Source organism: Diabrotica virgifera, chromosome 9, assembly GCF_917563875.1.
Source record: "Diabrotica virgifera virgifera chromosome 9, PGI_DIABVI_V3a".
Lineage (NCBI taxonomy): Eukaryota > Metazoa > Arthropoda > Insecta > Coleoptera > Chrysomelidae > Diabrotica > Diabrotica virgifera.
Window position 1 is genome coordinate 62,872,417 of NC_065451.1, and position 24,765 is coordinate 62,897,181.

At 32.7% G+C, this 24,765-nt stretch overlaps 1 protein-coding gene across 3 annotated transcripts in view; it reads left to right on the forward strand.

Annotated features, from left to right (window-relative positions):
• LOC114325177 (serine-rich adhesin for platelets-like) overlaps positions 1 to 24,765 on the forward strand; it is a 116,008-nt gene that overhangs the window by 73,831 nt on the left and 17,412 nt on the right. For 2 of the 3 annotated variants that reach the window (XM_050662922.1, XM_050662921.1), the window contains exons 10-12: positions 1,591 to 1,716; positions 16,452 to 16,759; positions 24,411 to 24,579. In XM_050662922.1, the coding sequence (XP_050518879.1) occupies positions 1,591 to 1,716; positions 16,452 to 16,759; positions 24,411 to 24,579 (603 nt within the window). Of the gene's footprint in view, positions 1 to 1,590; positions 1,717 to 16,347; positions 16,397 to 16,451; positions 16,760 to 24,410; positions 24,580 to 24,765 lie in introns of those variants that run through there. The other variant, XM_028273168.2, reaches the window with a different exon arrangement.

Below are 24,765 nucleotides of genomic sequence, written 5' to 3' on the forward strand. Positions count from 1 at the left end.
CAATAAACGTAGTTGTTGAGATAATAAATGTTTTGCTTGACCATTTGAAATGTAACGGCTTTTCCTTATCGTGATACCCCTAGCTTCTCTGTGTTACCATTGTTTAAAAAAGAATTCTTTGTTAAACAATGCTGTTACCTCTGCTGAAGTGCCGAATAATAATTTCATCTCGTTTCCAAGTGTAGTCTGTAGTAGAAGGAAGTTTTCGTGTGTCTATTATCGTGAAATTTTGGTCGAATTCTTTTTAAATTGTTTTCGAATCCTTAGAAAACTAATTAGTATTTTTGAAAATTAAAACTCAGAATAAAATATTACAGTATTATCGAGGGTCTGAAGTCCCTGAGAACTTCTATAATGATTATTTTAATGTCACAGGGGTGAAAAAGAGAAAACTTGGTATGATTTTTAATTTTAATTATACCATTCAAAAGAAACTTTTTGTTTATTCTAAGGGACTTTCAGCCCTCGGTAATAATGTAATCTTTTATTCTGCGTTTAAGTTTTTCAAAAATACTTATTAGTTTTCTCAGGATTCCAAAAAAAACTGAATGCGTTTAAAAAGAATTCGATCGAAATTTTGCACCTGCGCTCTCAAAAAGGATTAAAGTGTTATACATTTTTGGAATCACAATTTCAAACGCTTTAAAATGAGCTATCACATGATGTACTTTCCTATTTAAAAAATCAAAGTTATGCCTGTCACCTGAAGAGGGATCGTGTAAAGTTCGAAACATTGATGTTATAATATACTTCGATTATTTTAAAAATCGACCTGTCCGAGCGTTTTGCTTATTTGCTAAAAATAAATAAGTTAATAAGGGGGCGGGGGGAGTGTAACAATTATTCCAGCGCACTGTATAAGTTAAATCAGAATATGATTTCTCATATTATAAGAAATCACACAGTGTAAAGTCCATTTGGTTTAGGACAAAAAAGGGGGATTTAAAAAATTAATATTAATCAATATCATACATTGGGCTAATGCATTCAGTAATTATTAATATAAAATACGTTCATAGTAGTAATGAACGAAACTGATTGTAGGAATGAATAGAATTGCTTGTAAGAATAACCGTATTTATTGTGGGAATGAACGGAATTAATTGTCAGAATTAACGGAAATAATTGTAGAAATAAACTGAATACGTTAGGAGAAATAACACTGTTATTGACACAATGAATAGTCTTCGTTGGTCAATTAACGACGTTGCTGTTTCAATGAATAGTGTTCGTTGACTCAATGAACAGAGTTCGTAATATCAATAAAGTGATATTATGGTATACATAATGTATGTTCATCCATTCAATAAATGTAATAAATTGGCTGAACTAACGAAAATAATGAATTGATGAACATCGCTTTTTTGTTCCAATAAAACCAAAAATTGGACAAATTTTAAGTATTGCGTTTGTTTTCTGAATTAACATTTTTATTGATATTACGTACCTTTTTCGTTGAGTGGAGTGAATTCGACAAACTATGATGCACTGAAAGAAGGGTTTGGTATAAACTTTATATTCTAAAATTAACCACCTGAAATGCCGTAGTATTAACGACATATTTTAAACAATTTCTGTAAACAATTTTAGGGCCAAATGTGTTGGTATATCCGAACAAAAAAGCAAGAATATATTGTATAAATGAAGCTGATAGACTTTTGGATTCAAAGGATGTAACTTTTAAGTGGGAATATACTAAAGATAATGAAGGAAAAGGTAAGTTTGACATAACTTTTGTTTTGACATGTTTATTTTCTGATAGAGGATACTCACTGAGGAGTTCAATGCACGTTGTCAATGAAAATGGAGAAGGTATAAATATGGGCTATCATTTTGTTCATTGCTGATATATTGACTATTTTTTTATTCAAAAGGTTCAAAATACATAATTGATCTTTTTTGTGCTTATTTGTGCTAACCTGTTTTTATGCATAATAATAGATACATTATTTTTCTGTACGTGTCATAAAAACACTCATTTTTGAGAAGTAAGGTGTCATTTAAGTAAGAAATGAAAAGCTGATATAAATGTGGGCTAGCAGTAATAATATTTTAATTTTAATTTAATTATTTTATTATCGTTTAATTATAATTGTTTAAGTACAATATTCACACAAATATTCGTCTCTTTCGGCCCAAGAACTATCATTATGTGCCCACAAGTTGCACACAAGGCACTGAATCCATTTCACCTCGATATTCATCATACAAAATACAATTTACATCCTTATTTTCCGGATCCGTTACACCAGTAATTGCTTCCAAACCATACTTTTATGAGCTGATTGAAATTACTACTCACTATTATCGTTTTCAGAAGAATTTTCGGTTTCCTTTTTATGCCGCCTCTCTGACTTATTTTTAATTTGTTTTCTTAGTCACCTCCATTGTGCACTCAACCGTTATCTCTCGTTTTACAACTTGTATATTTAATTTATTTCTACTGTTTTGCTATTATAATGGTTCCTTGTAAGGTGGATAAATTATTACCGTTGATGTTCTATCACGATTTGTAGATTTTTTCCTGATCGACGGCACTGGCGATATTTCAAATTGACTTACAAACGAATGTCAAAACCCGGAATATAGGGTACAGAATGGGTGAAGAAATTATCTCTATGCAGACGATGCCCTACTTATTGCAGAGAGTGAAGGTGACTTTCAGAGACTTTTATATCAATTTAACATAAATACAAGAAAGTTCAACATAATAATATCACAAAATAAAACAAAAAGTATGGTAATCTCTTAAGACCCAATAAGGTGCAAGCTGGAAGTGGACAGCAAAAAATCCATCAAGAAAGAAGTATGAGCTACCTGGGAGTGCTAATGCACAGCTATGGAGACGTAGAAGCGGAAGTTGCCCAACAAGTAAACGAAGCCAACAGAATAGCAGGATGTCTTAAACACACTATCTGGCACAACACACTAGGGATGGCGGTTTTTGACAAAACACCGGTGTTCGGTTATACCGTTTTTTTTTTTTGCTTACGGTTTAACCTGACGGTTATAACTGGCAAAAAAATCGGTTTTTCCAAAAACCGATTTTCGGTTTTTTAAATCCAATAGGTTACAATGTTACATTTACAATGCACTTTAGTTTGCGATACTCCACTCGACTCGATACTCGATATCAATATGATCAAAATTAGTACTATCGAAAGAACATCGATATCAATATAAATAAAACACAATTTTTAATAAAACCATTGTATTTAACCATGCATTGATTCCAACATATCTACATAAAATTCATTTAAGAGACAATCCATATTGTCAATGTGGAGAAATAGGTGATGCTGGATGGTTGGATTTTAAATTGCCCTCTAATACAAATAAATATAAATATGTAAATGTAGTAATGAAACAAAGACTTACTCACAATCATTTAATTATACTTTGGCGACCGGTTTCGATCTCTACATTATTCAGATCATCTTCAGGTCGGCGTTACAAGTAGTTAAATGCTACAATTAAAGAAAACCAGAGTTAGAACATTGTCTGGTTGCACAAATGTTAATAGAAAGCTAAATTCGAAAATATTTTTTGAAATAAAGGTTTGCAACTGTTGACATTTCAGAAATGCGATACATACAAATACACACTTATGAGTATTATTTTTTGAATTTTGGAAGTATATTTAATTTTGATTAATATTTTAATTTTTTTTTTAATTTTAAAAAAAATTTATTTTTAACTTTTTCAACAAATATTCATAAACTGCATGCATCCATTTGCTATTACATGCTTATGAGTATCTGTTACTCATAATTGTGTATTTGTATGTATCGCATTTCTGAAATGTCAACAGTTGCAAACCTTTATTTCAAAAAATGTTTTCGAATTTAGCTTTCTATTAACATTTGTGCAACCAGACAATGTTCTAACTCTGGTTTTCTTTAATTGTAGTATTTAACTACTTGTAACGCCGACCTGAAGGTGATCTGAATAATGTAGAGATCGAAACCGGTCGTCAAAGTATAATTAAATGATTGTGAGTAAATCTTTGTTTCATTACTACATTTAATATGGACTCACATATGCAACCCATTCAATATTTAAATATAAATATGTTTATAAGTAAATTATACAGTAGTTGTAAAAATATAACACGCCCAATAAATTTAACATATATGTTATCACAAATTAATAATACAGAATTAATGCAATTATTTATAGAACATATTAAAAATATAAAAATCAAATTATAAACTAACTAAAGTAAAGATCGAAATTAAAACTTATTATATAAGTAAACCTGTGTTTTTTCCTGATGTGGTATTTCCACTGACCAGTTGTCATTCCTTATAAAGTATGTAGAATAAGTAGGATAAAAAATGTTAAGTAGATAGGTATAGGAAAAGATATTGTAAAATAAATGAGCAAAATTGGTGAATCGGCGAATGAGCCTTAAAGGGCCCGTAGTCATACAACTCCAAAGAAAAAAAAACCATTGTATTCTATTAATTATTATATTTATTTATTATTTTATTATTATTATATATTTATTAATTATTATTAAATATAATATAGCGTAAGATTAATATATACATATTGCAATAACATACAATTTAATCCAACCATTTCAACTTACAAAAAATTTCCCAGACTCTTTCAAATGGTATTTAAAAAAAATAATATCAACATAAATATTTTACTTAAAAATAAATTGGATAATGCAATTTATCTTTTATTTTTACTATGTACCATCAAAAAAAAATTATCATGTATTTCTTTTAACACGTTTGTATATTTGTATAATAGGTACATTTTAACTCATTTAATATTTCCTGTATGGGTGTACCGTTTTGAAAACGTAGGGAAATCCTTGGAGATTCGTATTCGTAATCGGTAATTCGATATTCATAGTCAGAACATTATTTTTGGTAATCAGAAAAAGTCATTCACCCACTTCCAAGGTCAAGAGTCAAGTGTGAAAATAGATGATGTTTGCGTCTACTTCAATTAGATCACTTCTTATGTAAATATTATGATTACAAATACCTTTTGAAATATTATAATAAAACTTAATTGTTTCTGGCTGATGTGAGTGTGCACTTTCAGTTTGCTTCTGTATTTATAAAATAAAATTTGAATTTTGGTTTTGTTTGGAATAATTACTTGAGAATAGTAATTATGATTGGGATCCAAAATAATACATAACCTAATCGTAATCACCGTAAAAACCTAATAACCGGTTTTTACTTTAAAAGAAAAAACCGGTTATAACCGGGACAAAAAAACAACCGGTAAAACCGGTTGTTGCGAAGTAAAAAAACCGGTACGTTTTTCCCATCCCTACAACACACATCTACACAATATACGGATAGAAAAAATGGCCAAAATTTATGAGACGGTAGTTAGGCCAATTATGACATACACTGCGGAAACAAAACCTGACACCACAAGGACAAAAAGACTGATGGAAAAGTGTGAAATGAAAATAGTTTAAACTATCACAGGAAAATCATTATAGGACAGACAATGTAGCACATACTCCAGGCAAAACTGTAATTTAGGAAACATAAATGACTGGATACTGAAAAGAAAAAGGAATAGTACAGCCATATAAGCAGAATGGGAAAAGGAAGACTGGTAAAGATAGCACGAGACAGATCACCAAACGGCCGGAGGAATATAGGAAGGCCAAAGAAGAGATGGAGTGAAAACCGGAATATCTCATTAAGAGGCATCCGAAGATGGAACAGGGGCGAGCCTACTAAGAAAAGAGGAAGAAGAAGAAGAAGAAGAAGACTTACAAACTTCTACAAACCAGATGGATCTGGTTCACGGGTGTTGCTGGCTTCTGGTGTTTTTGGTTGGATAGCAGGTTTAGTAGCTTGCGGTTCTGCATGACTGTGATTTTTACTCTCAATTTTTGCTGCAATAAAGTCTGCACTTGAGAACATAGTCTTCATCAACGGATAAATTCCTGTGGCGCGGAATTCATTTACAGAAATTTCTCCAGTTTGACTTTTAAGGTATGCTTTGCCAAAAAGTTCTCCAATATCGTGCTGCGGTTATGACTATACCACAGCTATTTCTCAGTCGGAATTATTATTTTTAATTAGTTGGTTTGATTTAGATGAGCATGAGACATGACAGTTCAAATAAAACACTAGATAACTATAGAGAATATAATGTCAACAAAATTTTAAGTCCCTTTTTACATACAAATATTAATTTTGATTTCAATAGTTTATAAGAACAAAAGTAAGTAATTAATTAAAAAAAATAAACCAGAACCAGCTGTTTCCTTCACATAAATATAAAAATCATTGTATTTTAGTCCCCTTTTTAGACCCCTTAACCCAATCTAAATTGTACCTTGTTCTTTCTTGTTTTCTCCCATAAAATAAAATAAAATCTATTACCGTCCTTATTTCCTTCAAAAAAAAATCATTTGCCTGGATAAACACACTGCATTCTTCCTTAAATTTTGTCAAAATGTCACGTCAAATATCGAACTTCTAAATAAATCTGCCAAATTTATTATTTCCAATATACTGAATAAATGTAAATCTGGTAAATAAATGTACTTCTATTACTTCTTTAAACAGGATCGATAAATACATACAATTTTGTACTACCGGAACACCCTAGCAAAAGAAAAAGAAAATAAAAATAACTGAACTAACTTCTTAAAACTGAGAACCAATAAACTGAACAAAAATGACTTCAGCTTACCTTTAACATACAAAAGGGTCTATTACACGACTCTCAGCCTGGCCATTAACAAACATCAAATTAATATTTGAGGGTTTTCCCAAAAATTATTATCGTGCCCCAAATTTCCAGCACACCAACGGAAACCTCAACAGAAGAATTCTCAGCACATCCCATCAAAGGATCGAAAAACTACCATTTTCAATTAAAAACTGAGAATTCTAATCGCCGACCAGGCTTCAAGTGCTTTCTCAAAATTTGTCTATTGAAAAAGAATGAACGTTGTTGATTTTTTAACAAGGCGTTCAAAACAAAAAACTCTACAACAAAAATCTTCTCTCACTGACTCACACAAAAAGCATATACATCCAAACATACAAATTATACATCCTCCAAGGACAAAATAATCGGTTATAAACAACCAAAACTCAACAAACGTTACTACTAAATTTTCAACCGTAATAACTCCACCTTTCCTTCCGGAAAGAAAATTAAGTTTCTTTGAATTGAATCCCAAAGAAACTTGTTAAAAATACATACTATGTTACACTATCTACATCAGAATCCGATTCAACGTGGCTATCAGAGTTCTGTGGGTGAGGTTTCAAGTCTTTCACATGCCAGTGACCAATAGACTTACCATTATCATTTATTAATTCATATGTACAATAACCAACCTTACGCTTTACTCTAAAAGGTCCAACAAATCTATCAGCAAACTTAGATGTAAAATAATTAGCTTTATCAGACAGAACATAGTTCTTTTTCCAAACTAAATCATTTTCCTTAAAATGAACATCCCTTCTTCTTAAATTATATCTTTCTCTGGTGTTATCTGAAGCTTTATCAATCCGCTTCTTAACCCAGTCTCTCAACCTATTCATATTTTTAGAACGATCATACACACGTTGTTTATTTTCTTCATTCCCTATTTTTAGATGATATTCACTTCCATGAGTCATCATCTCACAACCAAAATTAATGAAGTATGGTGTTTGACCTGTCACCTCATGTTTGGCAGTTCTAATAGCACAACCTAGTTCAGGTAAATTAACATCCCACAACCTATGATTATCTTTAACATAAGCCATCAACATGGTTTTCATGATACGATTAATTCGTTCAGTAGGGTTTGGATGAGGGGTAAAATTTGGAGTAAAAAGAAATCTGATTCCAAACTCTTGACAAAAAGATCTTAAAATATTACCTTTGAACTGACTTCCATTATCACATTTTAAGACTCTGGGAACACCAAACAAAAGAAATACATTTTCTTTTAAAATTTTACTTATAGAAGTGGCAGTTGCCTTTCTCAGAGGGAATAAAAGAGGAAATTTACTGAACTTATCAGTAACTACCAAAATCCAAGTATTACCAGCTGAACTTCTGGGCAATGGTCCAAATAAGTCCATACTGATGATCTCCCAAGGTTTTGTGGGTTCGACAGCCTGTCCCATATGTCCTGCAGGACTTTTCTGTTCAGGCTTTGTCCTTAAACAAACCTCACATTTCCTTATATATTTCGTAATGTCCATTTTCATAAAAGGCCAATAGAAAAGGCGAGATACACGATGAAATGTTTTGTAGATACCTAAATGAGCTGAAACACAAGAATCATGACACCTCTGAAGTATCTTATCTCGAAAATCTTTTGGAACTACAAGTTTCCAATATTCACAATCATCTCTTAAACTCGGAAAATCTTGATCAATATATTTATACAACTTATTATTTGCTAGTCTCCATCTGACAAATTTTAAAGGATTTTTATTTACATTATTACACATTTTCTTATACCATTTATCACTGGTAGAAGAAAAATCATATTCGTCACATTCGGGGTTTATTGCTTGAACATTACTTATTTCTACAGAATTTATCATATGTACACTATCAACAGGTAGTTCTAAAGCTCGCGAAAGGGTGTCAGGGACTATGTGATCCTTACCTTTGCGATGCAGTACTTCATAGTCAAACTGTTGCAGACGTAAGGCCCATCTACCAAGTCGTCCTTGAGGGTCCTTCAAATTGTCCAACCATAACAACGAGTAGCAATCAGTGATTACGTAGAACTTATAACCATCTAGATAAGCTCGTAAAGTTTCACACGCCCACAAAACACAGAGGCATTCACGCTCAACACTGCTATAGTTTCTCTCGGCTCTATTTAGAGTTCTAGACAAATAACAAATTACATGTTCAGTTTCATCATACTTTTGAGTAAGGACAGCTCCAAGACCATACGCTGACGCATCAGTTTGTACGTAAAAAGGTTTGTCAAAATTAGGACTAGACAAAATAGGTGCTGAGACAAGAGCGTCTTTAATACTTTGAAAAGCTTCCTCACAAGCTTTGTCCCAAACGAACTTCTTGTTCTTTTGTAATAATCTACACAAAGGTGAAATAAGATCTGAATAACTATTTACAAACTTACGATACCATCCTATAACTCCAAGGACTCTTCTGACTTCAGTGACATTGGTGGGTCGTGGAAGATTCACAATGGCCTCTACTTTTGCCGGATCTACAGACAGACCACTAGAGTTAACAACATAACCCAAGTATTTAAGTTCTGACACACAGAAAGAACATTTTTCTTTATTAAGGGTCAAATTGGCTTTTTTCAATCTGGCAAAGATTTCTGTCAAGACTTCGACATGTTTATCGTAAGTTGACGTAGCCAGACATATATCATCTAAGTACACAAAAACATACTCAGAGAGTTCAGGACCTAATAGATTATCTACTAATCTTTGAAACGTAGCTGGAGCGTTGTGCAATCCGAAAGGCATACGACAATACTGGAAAAGTCCACGCCCTGGCACAGTAAACGCCGTGTACTGCTTGCTCTCTTCAGTAAGACCCACCTGCCAATAGGCACTCTTAATGTCCATTGTTGACAAATATCTAGCTCCACCTAACTTACTTAAAATGCTATTTATATAGGGTAAAGGATAAGCATCACGCTCAGTAACACGATTTACTTTCCTAAAATCAACGCAAAAACGCCATTCCCCATTCTTTTTAGGTACCAGCAACACTGGTGAAGACCATCCGCTGTGTGACTGTTCGACAACACCAAGCTTCAGCATTTTGTCCAGCTCCTTGTTGATCATATCCTGCTTAATTGGTGATACCGGATAAAACCTCTGCTTGATTGGTTCTTGTTGACTAACTACAATTTTGTGTTGAACTACATTAGTACAAGTTAATTTGTCTGGGTCGATACTAGAAAAATAAGAATCAACGAGTTCGTTAAGCTGTTTACGTTGCTCTGGTAGAAGTTCAGATTCTGATTGTATCGAATTAACCACTGGAACACTCATAACTTCCGAAGAGAAAAACCACTCTCCTTTTCGTAAATCTGGTACAATACCCATTCGCACCCAGAAATCTACACCTAGTACTAAAGAGTGTCTACACTGTGGCCAAACGAAAACATCAATTACCTTAACAACATCACGAAGTTTTATAGGCACCGAAGCTACACCTAATAAAGGACTCTGACTACCATCCGCAACTCTGCAAGACCCATCTGGAACAGTTTTTAAATGTACACCTAAACTACGTAAAATCTCCCATGTAGGCATATTTACAAAAACTTTATTGGCTCCACAATCCAATAAACCGAATACTGTCTTACCTAAGATATCAACTTCTACATAAGGACATTCACTGTCATTACTCTGTGCTAAAATATAATCTAAAACTAACTTAAATGAATAAAAATTATCACTACCTTCTTCCTTATTGACCGTTAACTGTCCGTTCCGATTCGAGATAGAATTATTGCTACGATTCTGTGAATTACATTGAGGACAATTATTTTTAGTAAAACCTTCTTTGTTACAACCAAAGCATCTAAACACACGTTTTGGCCTCTTACAGTCCTTAACCACGTGATCATACTCATTACAGCGCCAGCATTTAGGTACAAACGCCTCTACTTCTTGTACAACGTGATGACGAGAATAATTAGCTCTACTACTAGAAGAAGGCTTAAACGACTCAATATTAATTCGAGTTTGCTCAATTTTTCGACACAAGTCAATTAAATCAAAAGGACTCTTTACTTCGACTAAAGTTAATCTTTCCTGATAAAAAGGTAAAATGTTTTTAAGTAACACCTGCATTTTTAAACTGTCCGGAACTGGTGTTGGCATTTGTTCGAACTTACTGGTCATCTTGGCAACAAACATACCAATAGATTCGTTAGATTCCTGAGTAGTATGAAGAATATCCTGCCAGATCTCATCTGCAGAAAGGGTAAATTCTTCCTTCATTAAGCTCACTAAACTATCCCAGTTGCTAGCATAGTTCCTATACAATTTATAAAAACCTAAAGCGTTACCAGTAAATAAATCTCTAGCACAAGAAAATAACTGAATTTTATTTACATTACGTGACCTACAATACTCCTCAACTTCTTCAAGAAAAACAGAAAAATTTTGTGGTTTACCAGAATACTTAATTCCCCACTTATATACAGGTTCTGAAGGAAAGTCACTATTAGATGGCAAGAAAACAATGGGATTAACTGTTGAATTCGAAGTTTGATTTGTTTGGTTACTCACATTCGGTGCAGAAATATTTCGAGTAGGGGTAGAATTACCATTAGGATCATTTAAATTAAGACCTGATAAATCAATATGATGATAAAAATTAGGATCAGTAGGCATCTCTACAGAAACAACATTACTAGTTTTCAAAACATTAGACTTAGTAGTATATTCACCTATCAAATCCATCAATTTCTTTAACAATGCAGAACGCTTTGACATTTCATCAGTGTCTGTACTGTGAATACGGTTCAATCTACCTGAAAGATGTGCAAACTTAGTCTCAATTCTTCTTACTTGGTTTGCAGTACCTGTAAAAACATTAACAACATCCTGAATCTCTTTTAATTTATTTTCACAATTTGTCAACTCAGCAGGAATATCAGGGGGTAAATCAAAGTTAGGGATTTTGCCAGATTTTTCTAAAACTAGGCAACTACGCAAAGTACTCTTTAACTCTTCTACCTTACAATTAGTCAAAACAATACCTCTCATTTGCAACTCAACTTCAAGTTCGTCTTTGACCAAACGGTCAACATCAAGTTTAAACGACATTTTCTTTTATAGAAATTAAAATACACAAAAAAATAAGACAAGAAAACCTCTACCTCACTTTAAATAAAAGTACATTTAACTTTTGATTATTAATTTTCAACTCCTGTAACTCTACGTAACCTATGTCTTACTTGAACTATCTAAAAAAAAATAAAAATCTCGGGTGGTTGAAAAGCCCCTTAAGTTGGCCGCCAAAAATGTACCACAGCTATTTCTCAGTCGGAATTATTATTTTTAATTAGTTGGTTTGATTTAGATGAGCATGAGACATGACAGTTCAAATAAAACACTAGATAACTATAGAGAATATAATGTCAACAAAATTTTAAGTCCCTTTTTACATACAAATATTAATTTTGATTTCAATAGTTTATAAGAACAAAAGTAAGTAATTAATTAAAAAAAATAAACCAGAACCAGCTGTTTCCTTCACATAAATATAAAAATCATTGTATTTTAGTCCCCTTTTTAGACCCCTTAACCCAATCTAAATTGTACCTTGTTCTTTCTTGTTTTCTCCCATAAAATAAAATAAAATCTATTACCGTCCTTATTTCCTTCAAAAAAAAATCATTTGCCTGGATAAACACACTGCATTCTTCCTTAAATTTTGTCAAAATGTCACGTCAAATATCGAACTTCTAAATAAATCTGCCAAATTTATTATTTCCAATATACTGAATAAATGTAAATCTGGTAAATAAATGTACTTCTATTACTTCTTTAAACAGGATCGATAAATACATACAATTTTGTACTACCGGAACACCCTAGCAAAAGAAAAAGAAAATAAAAATAACTGAACTAACTTCTTAAAACTGAGAACCAATAAACTGAACAAAAATGACTTCAGCTTACCTTTAACATACAAAAGGGTCTATTACACGACTCTCAGCCTGGCCATTAACAAACATCAAATTAATATTTGAGGGTTTTCCCAAAAATTATTATCGTGCCCCAAATTTCCAGCACACCAACGGAAACCTCAACAGAAGAATTCTCAGCACATCCCATCAAAGGATCGAAAAACTACCATTTTCAATTAAAAACTGAGAATTCTAATCGCCGACCAGGCTTCAAGTGCTTTCTCAAAATTTGTCTATTGAAAAAGAATGAACGTTGTTGATTTTTTAACAAGGCGTTCAAAACAAAAAACTCTACAACAAAAATCTTCTCTCACTGACTCACACAAAAAGCATATACATCCAAACATACAAATTATACATCCTCCAAGGACAAAATAATCGGTTATAAACAACCAAAACTCAACAAACGTTACTACTAAATTTTCAACCGTAATAACTAAAGCTCGGATTATAGGCAAAATGCCTTTTTTTGCCTATTTTGCCTATTATAATTGTTTTTTGCACTTTTTGCCTTTTTTCGTAAATTCCGCCTATTTGTGCCTTTTTTAAAATTTCATGGTACTACCCATGATATTATTCTATTACTAAACCATTCTATAATAAAATTTTGGGTCAATAATAAAATATCAATGGTTCGTTTATATAACAGATTTCTAGGAAAATGTACCTTATCGAGACTTGAGGGTTAACTATTTGGAAATCCCTAAGCTTTATTAGTTTATTATCAGTTGTACAGTTGGTTACTGTATCAGAGTTTAGTCACAAATTGCTATATCCTAGTTTAGTTTTGTTGCGTATACCAAAAAGCAAAGAACACGTTTTAAAACGTTTTAGACATTTGTGTGAAAAGATGACATCTAAATTAAGGCTATGGATCGCACTTTATTCGGAACTTTCTCTAGAAGGAGATGGAGCATTTTGTAAACCACCAAATCGGTAAGTTTTATTTTTTCTCTTTTTTTTCTCGTCCCACAACATAACTAAATTCTAAAGCGGTTTTAGAATTCTAATTATTTTTGTTAAATTCTCAGATTTCAAGTAGAAAAAAGTACTTTATTGACCAACATTGTGGAACCCCACTTCATAAACGTAATTTTGAAAAATTAAATTCCTCTAAGTTAGTCCAAATATCTCTGCGGGATAGTTTAAGCAGTTCAAAAAAAAAAAGGAGGAAGACTCATTTAAATTTGATTTATGCCAGATGATGATTGCATCCAACATTTTTCTGTATAAAGTTAATAACCCTAGTTTTAAATGCTTTTTCGAAAAATATCTTAATAAATGCTTACCGGACGAGAGTACATTGAGAAAACATACTGTGGAAAAATGTTATGTGGAATGTATTTCAAAAATTAAGCGGGAGTTAGAGGGCAATTTTTTGTATATTATCGTGGATGAAGCGACAGATATATGTGGCAGGTATATAGCTAATTTAATGATTGGAATTTTGAACGAAAATTTTGCGAGGAAACCTTATTTAGTTGCCGTTAAAGAATTGGAAAAAACAAAGAATTTAACAATAAGTCGATTTATACAAGATAGTTTAACAAACCTCTTTTTATCCAACCCTACACCAGTAAAAAAAATAGTTTTAATGCTTTCAGAGGCTGCGGCATATATGTTAAAAGCTGCTGTTAATTTAAAGATGTTTTATCCTAATTTAATTCATTGCGCTTGTGTAGCCCACGGGGTAAATAGAATTGCTGAAGAAATAAGAAATCTGTTTCCGTTGGTAAATAATTTTATAAATTTTATGAAAAAAGTTTTTGTAAAGGCTCCGTTGGGGGTGCAAATATATAAAGAAAGACTTCCCGGTGTCCCTTTGCCACCTAAACCAGTAATTACAAGGTGGGAAACCTGGCTCGAAGCAGTTTTTTTTACTTTGAACACTGCAATGAAATAGAATTAGTTATGTCAGAATTTGATGATGATATTTCCGAAGCCATTCGAGAAGCATAAAAAATATTAAAAAATCCCAAATTGAAACAGGAACTCGCTTATATCAATGACAATTATAAATTAATAGTTACCACAATTACCTTATTAGAAAAACAAGAGATAAATTTATGTGAGTCAGTAAAATTAATAGATAATTTAAAGACGAAAATTAAATCGGCAGCTGGAAGTAACGGTCAATTAATTTTAAAAAAAAATGAAATATGTTTTCGACAAGAATGAAGGTTTTTCGTTTTTATCTAATGTTGCTAAAGTTTTGAATGGGACATTTTCCGAGGAATTACAAATTATGCCAGATTTATTATCGGCTCTTGAATTGGGATACACAGCATCTCAGTAAATATCATATTAAAAATAAACCTTTTAATAATTAAATGCCCGTGGTAATGTTTGTTTTTAATAAATACGATTAACCTAGTTTTTGCATCGATGCATGCTAGTATTTGATACAAGGTCGAGTTGCAATAATATTCAGTGGGTGTTTATTAACAGTCAGCACTTTTGAATCACTTTCACCTTGGCTTACCAAAACAGTAAATAAACAACAATCGACCTTTAATTATACTTTTACGGGAACAGATAAATCAATTAGTAGTTGAGATTCCAGCGGGTAACATCGAATTCAAGTAAATACTATACCACCAGTTACTTTCTGTGATATACTTAACGTGTAAATAAATGTATTAACTACGAACGATATTTACTACATCAACCCTCATAGTCGGGGTAACCACCCCTAAGTATCCAGGGTGGCTCAGAAGTCAGGAGCCACCATACTCTGAAATATGCTCCAATTACATCTGTCGATGTCGAACGTTCGTTTTCAATGTACAAATTAATTTTAAGTGATCGAAGACATAGTTTTAAGACCGAAAATATTGAAAAACATTTAGTTGTTTCTATTAATGATAAAATTTTAAGTGGTTACAATGTTTAATTATTAATTAACAGTTATTTAGTTACTAGTTTATTTATACTAATGTTATGATTATGTGTAAATATACCTGCCTTAAGTTAATATTACGTTAATTCACTTTGTACAATAAATAATAAGTTATATTCCTTTATTGCCTATATTTTGCCTAAATGTTAATATTCTTGCGTTTTTAATAAAAATCTTTGCCTATATAGGCGCCTTTTTCTTCAATTTTTGTTGCCTATAAATCCGAGCTTTAGTTATGACATAACCATTGCTGGATTTCTTCGCTAAAGTAAGCCTTGAAGGTAATTAAGCTATAGTAAGCCTTATCTAACCCTAACAGATATGTATACAAAAGATTTTAATAAGAAAATTTAGAGGTTTTTTGTCACTGCAGAGGCCCCTTATTATATTAAATGTTTACCGAGGTTCTGTTCTCACAAAAAAATATTTTCTATAGCAGTTTTAGGAATTTTCTCGGTAGGACCCTATAGAATTAGGTCTTCCATGACAAAATTTTTAGGTTGATCTACAAAATTATTACTGAAAGGTGTTCGGAATTGGCCTTTTCTTGTTGGCATCTTTTTTGAGAACCATTTTTTTTTATTTTGGACTTGTGGAACTGCAAAGGACATATATGTATGTAACTTTAATTAATGCAATAATACAATTACGATTACTTTTCAGTACTCTTTATATTTAGAATCAGGTTAGCATATATACATTCTTGATTTACATATCATACCTTTGTCATTCGTAATGTGCAATGTACTCGGTCGAAAAAATGAAGCAGGCCGCTAATTTAAATTATTTTTGCTCATTTCAGAAGTGTCTGTTGACTAGCAGCTTCTGTTTCTGCAAACCATCACACAATGGTAATAAAGTCCAACATTTTCTTCAAATTTAATATTCCTACATGTTTCGTTTTAGGTGAACTTCTGCCGTTTTCCGAGAATCCTTTAGTTATTCAAAACGCAGACGAGAAAACTGCTGGAAACTACACTTGCACCAAAATCAAAAAGGAAAATATGGAAAATTATACACACGAGATGCAGCTGATAACATTTCCGGTATATAAAATTCAACTTGAAATATTGTATTGGATTAACGATAGCTGTTCCTTACAAACCGGCGATATTTTATTTGGATATTTGCCAAAAATAATTGGCCCTGTACTCTGTGGCGGTAACGGAAGATTGTGTCACGTGGATATCGGGAGACCACGTTGTTTTACCAAAGTAAGCTAACAAGAATATATAGTTAAATTTCTTCTTTCAACTTTACGCCAGATAAATTTGAAAATTTGTTTTCATTTGTATATTCCTATCTAAGAGGTATTCCTGTATATACCTATCTAAGAGAATGGAACTCTGCTAGGAGCCATTCTGTTGAATGGGCGTCTGGACAAATAATCCCCGGGCAAATATTCCCGGACAAAAAATCCCCACAAATTATCCCTGGACAAAAAATCCCCAGAAAAAAATCCCCGGACAAATAATCCCCACAAATTTTTTTGGACAAAATATTCCCACAAAAAATCCCGGACAAAAAAACCCCAAGAAATATTTGCAGTCGAAGTCGAATAGTTCTCTAAAAGTTTTCCCGAAAATTTACATAATTTCGAATACCAATTCCATGCCAAAAAAAATTTTAAATGTTGTAATTATTCTCTTCAATCTTTGGCTGACTCTGCTTTGAATAACTATGTTCAAAAGGGGTCCGGACAAATAATCCCCGGACAAATAATCCCGGAAAAAAAATCCCCACAAATTTTCCCTGGGCAAGAAATTCCAGACAAAAAATCCCCGAACAAATAATAATTCCCGGACAAAATATCCCCACAAAAAACCCGGACAAAATATCCCCACAAAAAATCCCGGACAAAAAAACCCCAAGAAATATTTGCAGTCGAATAGTTTTCTAAAAGTTTTCCCGAAAATTTACAAAATTTCGAATTCCAATTCCATGCCAAAAAAAATTTTAAATGTTGTAATTATTCTCTTCAATCTTCGGCTGACTCTGCTTTGAATAACTATGTTCAAAAGGGGTCCGGACAAATAATTCCCGGACAAATAATCCCGGACAAAAAATCCCCACAAATTATCCCTGGGCAAGAAATCCCAGACAAAAAATCCCCGAACAAATAATAATCCCCGGACAAAATATCCCCACAAAAAAACCCGGACAAAATATCCCCACAAAAATCCCGGACAAAAAAACCCCAAGAAATATTTGCAGTCGAATAGTTCTCTAAAAGTTTTTCCGAAAATTTACAAAATTTCGAATTCCAATTCCATGCCAAAAAAAATTTTAAATGTTGTAATTATTCTCTTCAATCTTTGGCTGACTCTGCTTTGAATAACTATGTTCAAAAGGGGTCCGGACAAATAATCCCCAGACAAATAATCCCGGACAAAAATCCCCACAAATTATCCCTGGGCAAGAAATCCCAGACAAAAAATCCCCGAACAAATAATCCCCGTACAAAATTTCCCCACAAAAAAACCCGGACAAAATATCTCCACAAAAAATCCCGGACAAAAAATCGCCAAGAAATATTTGTAGCCGAATAGTTCTCTAAAAGTTTTCCCGAAATTTTACAAAATTTCGAATTCTAATTCCATGCCAAAAACTTCAAATTTTACATGACAAACGACTGTGAGTTTTTTCAAAAATCGTGGAAGATATGAATGCGGAATGAGCTAAGGCTGTGGGAATCATGTTGTAATTATTCTCTTAAATCTTTGGCTGACTCTGCTTTGAATAACTATCTTCAAAACATGGCCTATAATCTGTATGCATCACCAACGTATTTAAAATAAAACGGGGAGTGCGACAGGGAGACACAATTTCGCCAAAATTATTTACAACATTATTGGAGCATATGTTTAAAAACGCAAATTTGAGTGAAAAGGGAATTAATCTAGACGGAGAAATTCTTAGTCATTTGAGATTCGCTGATGATACCTATTCGTCTTGCTTCTTTTTGTTGTTTTTGTTCTTTTTACCGACAGCATCGATGATATATTCAAACATGAGCAAATATTTCTTGGGATATTTTGTCGGGGATTTTTTGTAGGGATATTTTGTCCAAAAAAATTTGAGGGATTATTTATCCGGGATTTTTGTGGGTATTATTTGTCCGGGGATTATTTGTACGGGGATTTTTTGTCTGGGGATTTTTTGTCCAGGGATAATTTGTGGGGATTTTTTGTCCGGGATTATTTGTCCGGGGATTATGTATGTCCTAGTTTCGTTGAACGGCACGTGACTGAAGTAACCGTATCATTCACTGGCGCGTGAACGGCACCTGACTGGAATAACTATATCTCGCGCTGGCGCGTGATCAGCAGCGAATGGGTTAAGGGGAAAGGAACAAAATGTAAAATTTTGACGCCTGTCAAAATTTTCAATGTATTTTAAATGTAATCATTTTTTCGAATCCTGAGAAAACTTATAAGTATTTTTGAAAAATTTAAACGCAGAATGAAAGATTACGTTATTACCGAGGGCCGAAAGTCCCTTAGAATGAATAAGAAGCTTTTCTTGAATGAGATATTTAAAATTAAAAATCACACTAAATTTTCTCTTAGTTTTTTACCCCTGTAACTTAATAAAATAAACATTATATAAGTTCTCAGGGACTTTCGGCCCTCGGTAATAACGTAATCTTTCACTCTGCGTTTAACTTTTTTAAAAATACTCATTAGTTTTCTCAGGATTCGAAAAAACTGAATCCCATTGAAATGGCATTGAAGGCGAAAGTTCGTACCCATCCCCTTAATATTAATAAGAATGAATTAGTAATCAACGATGAAGAGCTGCTTCAAACATGGCAAGAATATTTTATAAATTTATTAAACATAAATAAACAGGAAGAACATGGATAAGATATACATACACCTTGGTTTGAACCTACCGGTAAAGGACCCACATATAGACGAAACATTGCAAGCAATTTTCAAATTGAAGATTCAATTGAAATTAAATTAATTCGCAAATTAAAAGCTCCAGGCTCCGACAATATTCCGGCTGCATTCCTTAAATATAGGGGACAAACTTTACATAGACAATAATACCACAAACAACAAACTAATAACACATATATGGAACGAAGAGGAAATGCCAACAAAATGGCACAAAAATGTAATAATCCCCATCCTTAAAAATGGAGACAACTAAGTGCTCTTCTTAGCTTTTGTACGCCATGCAAACGGTACAAAATCTTATCGAATATCCTATTAAGTAGGCTAACACCTGTAGAAAATTTCAAATGAAAATACTAATAGTATGATATAATTGATCCAAAAGATGGCATAACCCAGACATTTAAAGTGAAAGTTATCCTCCAACACCAAATTGTTTATATGGTCCACATAATGTTCAGAAAAAAGTCACACCATTTTGAGCGTCCGGTTTGGGGGTAGGTGAGGGAGAAGACGGTAAATTAGGAGATTTTTACGTTTTTCGTTAATATTTCTAAAACTATGCAGTTTAGCATGTACAAGCTTCTATACAAAAATATTGTAAATTGAATTTGAAATAAAAAAGGTCCTATGCATAATTCTTCTAAAATAAACGGTTCCAAAGTTACGGAGGTAGTATAATATAATTGGTCCAAAAAAAGGCCTCACCCAGACATCCAAAGTAAAAGTTTTCCCCCAACACCAAATTGTTCTATATGGTTCACATATTGTTCAGTAAAGAGTTACACCATTTTGAGCGTCCGATTTGGGGGGGAGATGGGGGAGAAGTCGGTAAATTAGTAGTTTTTTTTACGGTTTTCGTCAATATTTCCAAAACTATGCTCTAGCGTAAACAATGTTCTATACAAAAATGTTGTACATAAAATTTAAAACAAAAGAGGTCCGATACATAATTGTTATAAAATCAACGGTTCCAGAGTTACGGAGGGTGAAATGTGGAGGTTTTCGATACTTTTTGTATTTTTTGGGCAATTTCTGATGATTTTGGCTGTTGACGTTGACGTTTCTTCAAGGGATTATCACTAACATACCACCGGCCACTAAAATAGCAAATTTTATTTACAAAACACAATCCTGTTAAAAAAATTCTTTGATCAGTAATAATATTATAAATTGCCCCAAAAATATAAAAAGTATCGAAAACCTCCACTTTTCACCCTCCGTAATTCTAGAACTGTTGATTTTATAACAATTCTGTATGGGAACTTTTTTGTTTTAAATTTTATGTAGTTTAACAATTATGTAGTTTATTTTATTTATAAAAAATATAAGGTCTCTCTGGCAACCTGAAAAAACCTTTTTTTGTCAGTGATGTCTCATTTTTAAATGTTTTTACACTTTTATAAACATTAAAATAAAAATAAAAAATAATGTGTGTGTACTTTGTACGCACGTAAGAAGTTATACTGAGAAGAATATGTAAAGAGAAGGAAGTTGAACTTACAATTAAAGAAAGAAAACTACAGTACCTCGGACATGTGATGCGGGGCGAGAAGTATGGCATCCTGCGACTAATGCAGGGAAAGATAGATGGCAGAAGAAGCATCGGCAGAAGACGAATTTCATGGCTGAAGAACCTGAGAGAATAGTTTGGATGCAGCTCAAAACAACTATTTAGAGCTACTGCCTCAAAAATTAAAATAGCTATGATGATTGCCAACCTCCGTAGCGGAGATGGCACCTGAAGAAGAAGAAGAAGTTATACTTCTATTATAAATATGATTCCAACGAAATTAATATATGTACTTTAAACAGTTTATTTATATTTGATTTAAATATTAGATTAATTTGAATAGTTACTACTTTCCAGTCATTTTTATTAAAACAATACCAAAAATTAAAAAAATTAAAGAGTAAAACACACACAAACACATTGAAAAATGCACCAAAGAAATGATTTCTGAACAATAATTGTTGGCAAAAATTTTAACTAAATACGCATTTTCTGAAAAAAATTATACCGGGTGGTGAATTGGAAAGCGGGCCATAGGAAACTCAATGTAAAATTCTAAGCTGTTAAATTCCTGCTTCCCTAATTATTTTACATCAAAAGTCATCAGAAACTATTTGTAGAGAATTGAATTCTCTATTGAAAACAACTGTTAATATTGTTCTATGAACAATAATTATTCAAAATTTTGTAAAAATATAATACAATTTTCAGAGTAATACGCCAAAGCTAGGCCACACACAATACAATAATGTGTATAAGATTGCATTTGTTGACAATGAATTTATTATATTAACAATTAGAACTGTCAATTTTTTTAATTATTTTATCATTTTTTGTTTAAAACACAATAAAGTTGATAAGATACCCTTAGTTAAGGAGAAAATATTAATAATAAAGATATTTTCTTTAGTCAATAATGTGCTCACTGTCAGTTAAATAGTAACGTGTGGCCTAACATACCCACACATACCTACTGCGGTAAATACATTATATTTTTCAAAATTTTGGAATGTGTTTAAATCGTAGAACAATTGTAACTTCTGTTTTTAATACAGATTTCAATCCTCTACAAATAACTTCTCATGACTTTTGATGTAACATAATTAGGGAAGCAGGAATTCAACAGTTTAGAATTTTACATTGAGTTTCCTATGGCCCGTTTTCCGATTCACCACCCGGTATAACAAATATATTCACAATCATAAAATGCATAAAAATATAAAAAAATAAAAACTTGCATTGGTATTCGAACCCGCGTGCTTAGAGTTGAAATCCACTTACACACACCCGTCACCTGACTTGACCACTTACACGTACTTGTCATGTGGGAAGGTAGGCTAACTGAACGTTTTACTGTTTGACAGTTCTGAATTTAATCAAATTAGTTTGATTTTTGTGTGTGTGTGTGTGTGTTCACAAAGGGAATTAAAATATTTAAATACAACAAAACATAGAGTAAGAAAACAATAGGTATATTAGATGAAGAGTGGTATAATTTTTTTTGGTAATCAAATTATGTGAATCAAAGCATTACCTACTAATAGATAGGTACATACATTTTCCAAATAGGTAAGTACCTATATAATTTTTTATTACAATACTGAAACATTTACAATTAAGTACGTACCTGTTGCTTTTAAAAACTATTTAAAAAGTTACTACAATTATAAACTTGCTTTCGTCTGTGTCCTCAAAACAATAAAAACTAATATACAATATTTGTTTATCCGTAACCTTCATATTGAACAATTATTGTCATGTCATTTGAACACCCAATCAGAGCAAAGGTATAATGCGTCTACGCCGGGAAACAAGGTTTTTGATGAATTCGCGCATATTAAATTTCACTCTCATCGTGCCTAAAGAAGTATAACTTCAAAAACAACTGCATAAAGACCAAGACAAAAAACAACTGTAAACTGCAAAAAACATACATCACCTAGAACACAAGAATTAAAACCAAATTCTACATTGAACAATATAACAAATAATCCATAGACTAAGAGCTGCTAGACTAGTCAGGTGTTTTGATGGAGCTGGTGACTTCCACGAATATCTTTAGCTGTAGGACAGTTTCCGTAACTGATATCTTGTAGTGTGTAATTGTGAAGACTTTATGTACTGGGCCTGAAGATGAGGCAAAAATTGTAAGCCTTGAAACCGGTTGCCCCGTATAACAACTATTAAACATACAAACTTTAAGATTGCGAGTATTGACTTAATTCCTATATCCAATAGTATAATGGACTCGCATTGGCAACCCTTTCATCAAATGATCTTAATGTTTATATTACTGAATAGAGAATTGAATAACCTTTCAAATGAGCTAGCACACGACCCCTATTCTCATTTAAAAAATAGTCGATTACGTCATCACACCCAGATGGATGACGTTACTATTATTATATATATGTCAAAAAATCATAATTTAAAAAATCGAATAACTTTTTTATTTTGCATTTTTGTCTAATTCTGTAAATAAAGCAGTTTACAGGGGGGTTAAAATATAGTGAATAACCCTGTACATTCATTAGGGCCGACCGACCGGCTCTGTCCCGTCATACAGCTGACCGACTATAATAACTTTTATTTATATTCAATTTAGAATGTGGGTACTGATTTTCAGCCTCAGTAAATGGATTGCATTACCTCCGCAGGTAAGTAACTTTGATAAGCCATCAGTGCCACCTGTTCTACGTTTCACTTGACCGACCGCAGTATGTTTCTCTACACAATTAGAGTAATCAATTGTGAAAAAACTAGCTTTAGTAAATTCAGAGAGATTTTTCAGCGCTGCCTCTTGGACTATAAGATTCCGAGGGGAAAGCCAATTATTGTAGTACACCTGCTGGTGTCGATCGAAAGAGACCACAGCGTAGTTGAAGAAGTGGAAGTAAACCAAGTCCGAGAAGTACCTGACCTCATGTTTGAGAAGTACCTGACCTCATGTTTGAGGAATTCATGGTAGCATATCACTACTCACTTACCCAGACCATCCTGGTCTCTCGAAGGAAGTTTGGTCGAGTTGCAGAACTTCAATCCCAATTTCCAGATCCCAGAAAAGCTTTTAATCTCCAAGATACTTACATCACGTTATCTTTTCTGTCTGGTAACAAAATACATTGTCCATGACCAACCTACCTACCAGGATGTATGGGAGGCATTACTTCAATTGAGAGAGCATGCGTTGGAGTCCAACTTGCAAAAGTTAGCCATGCCGAAGCTAGAATGCCGCCAATTCGACTGGAGGGTTGTCCGAAATATATCCAAATTGGCATATACCAATCAGTAGAGCATGTTGGGGCGCAATTGACTATTGATACTAATAAAAATGTGATATAAACATTATTTTTTAATACTAGAAAAAAAATTTGTGGTCCATCTTGGGGGGAGAGAATTGTGCCAGAATATTTATAGAAAACTTTAATTTATTAAAATATTGTTTTTTAGGAGGACAACACATATTTTAAAGTATCTGTGACAGCTACGATGAACGACATTCACGAAATTTTACCCACAACAAACGATGACAATTGCAACTTGAATTGCAGATTTAAGGCATATACAAATATTATCTACCTGGTTAATAAGAACGCAAAAATTGTTACAAGCATTCCAAGTAAGAATATTTGAGTTATAGTATTATTTTGTATTTTTTCGCCTTATTACGGTCATTACCTGTTTGCCTATTCGAGCATTAAAATCCTCCAGTAGTATCATCTTCCCACTAACTTATAATCTACTACTTGTAATTTTTCATAAAATGGTTTCCTTGTTGTTTGAGGCTTGTTATTTTCTGGGCTGT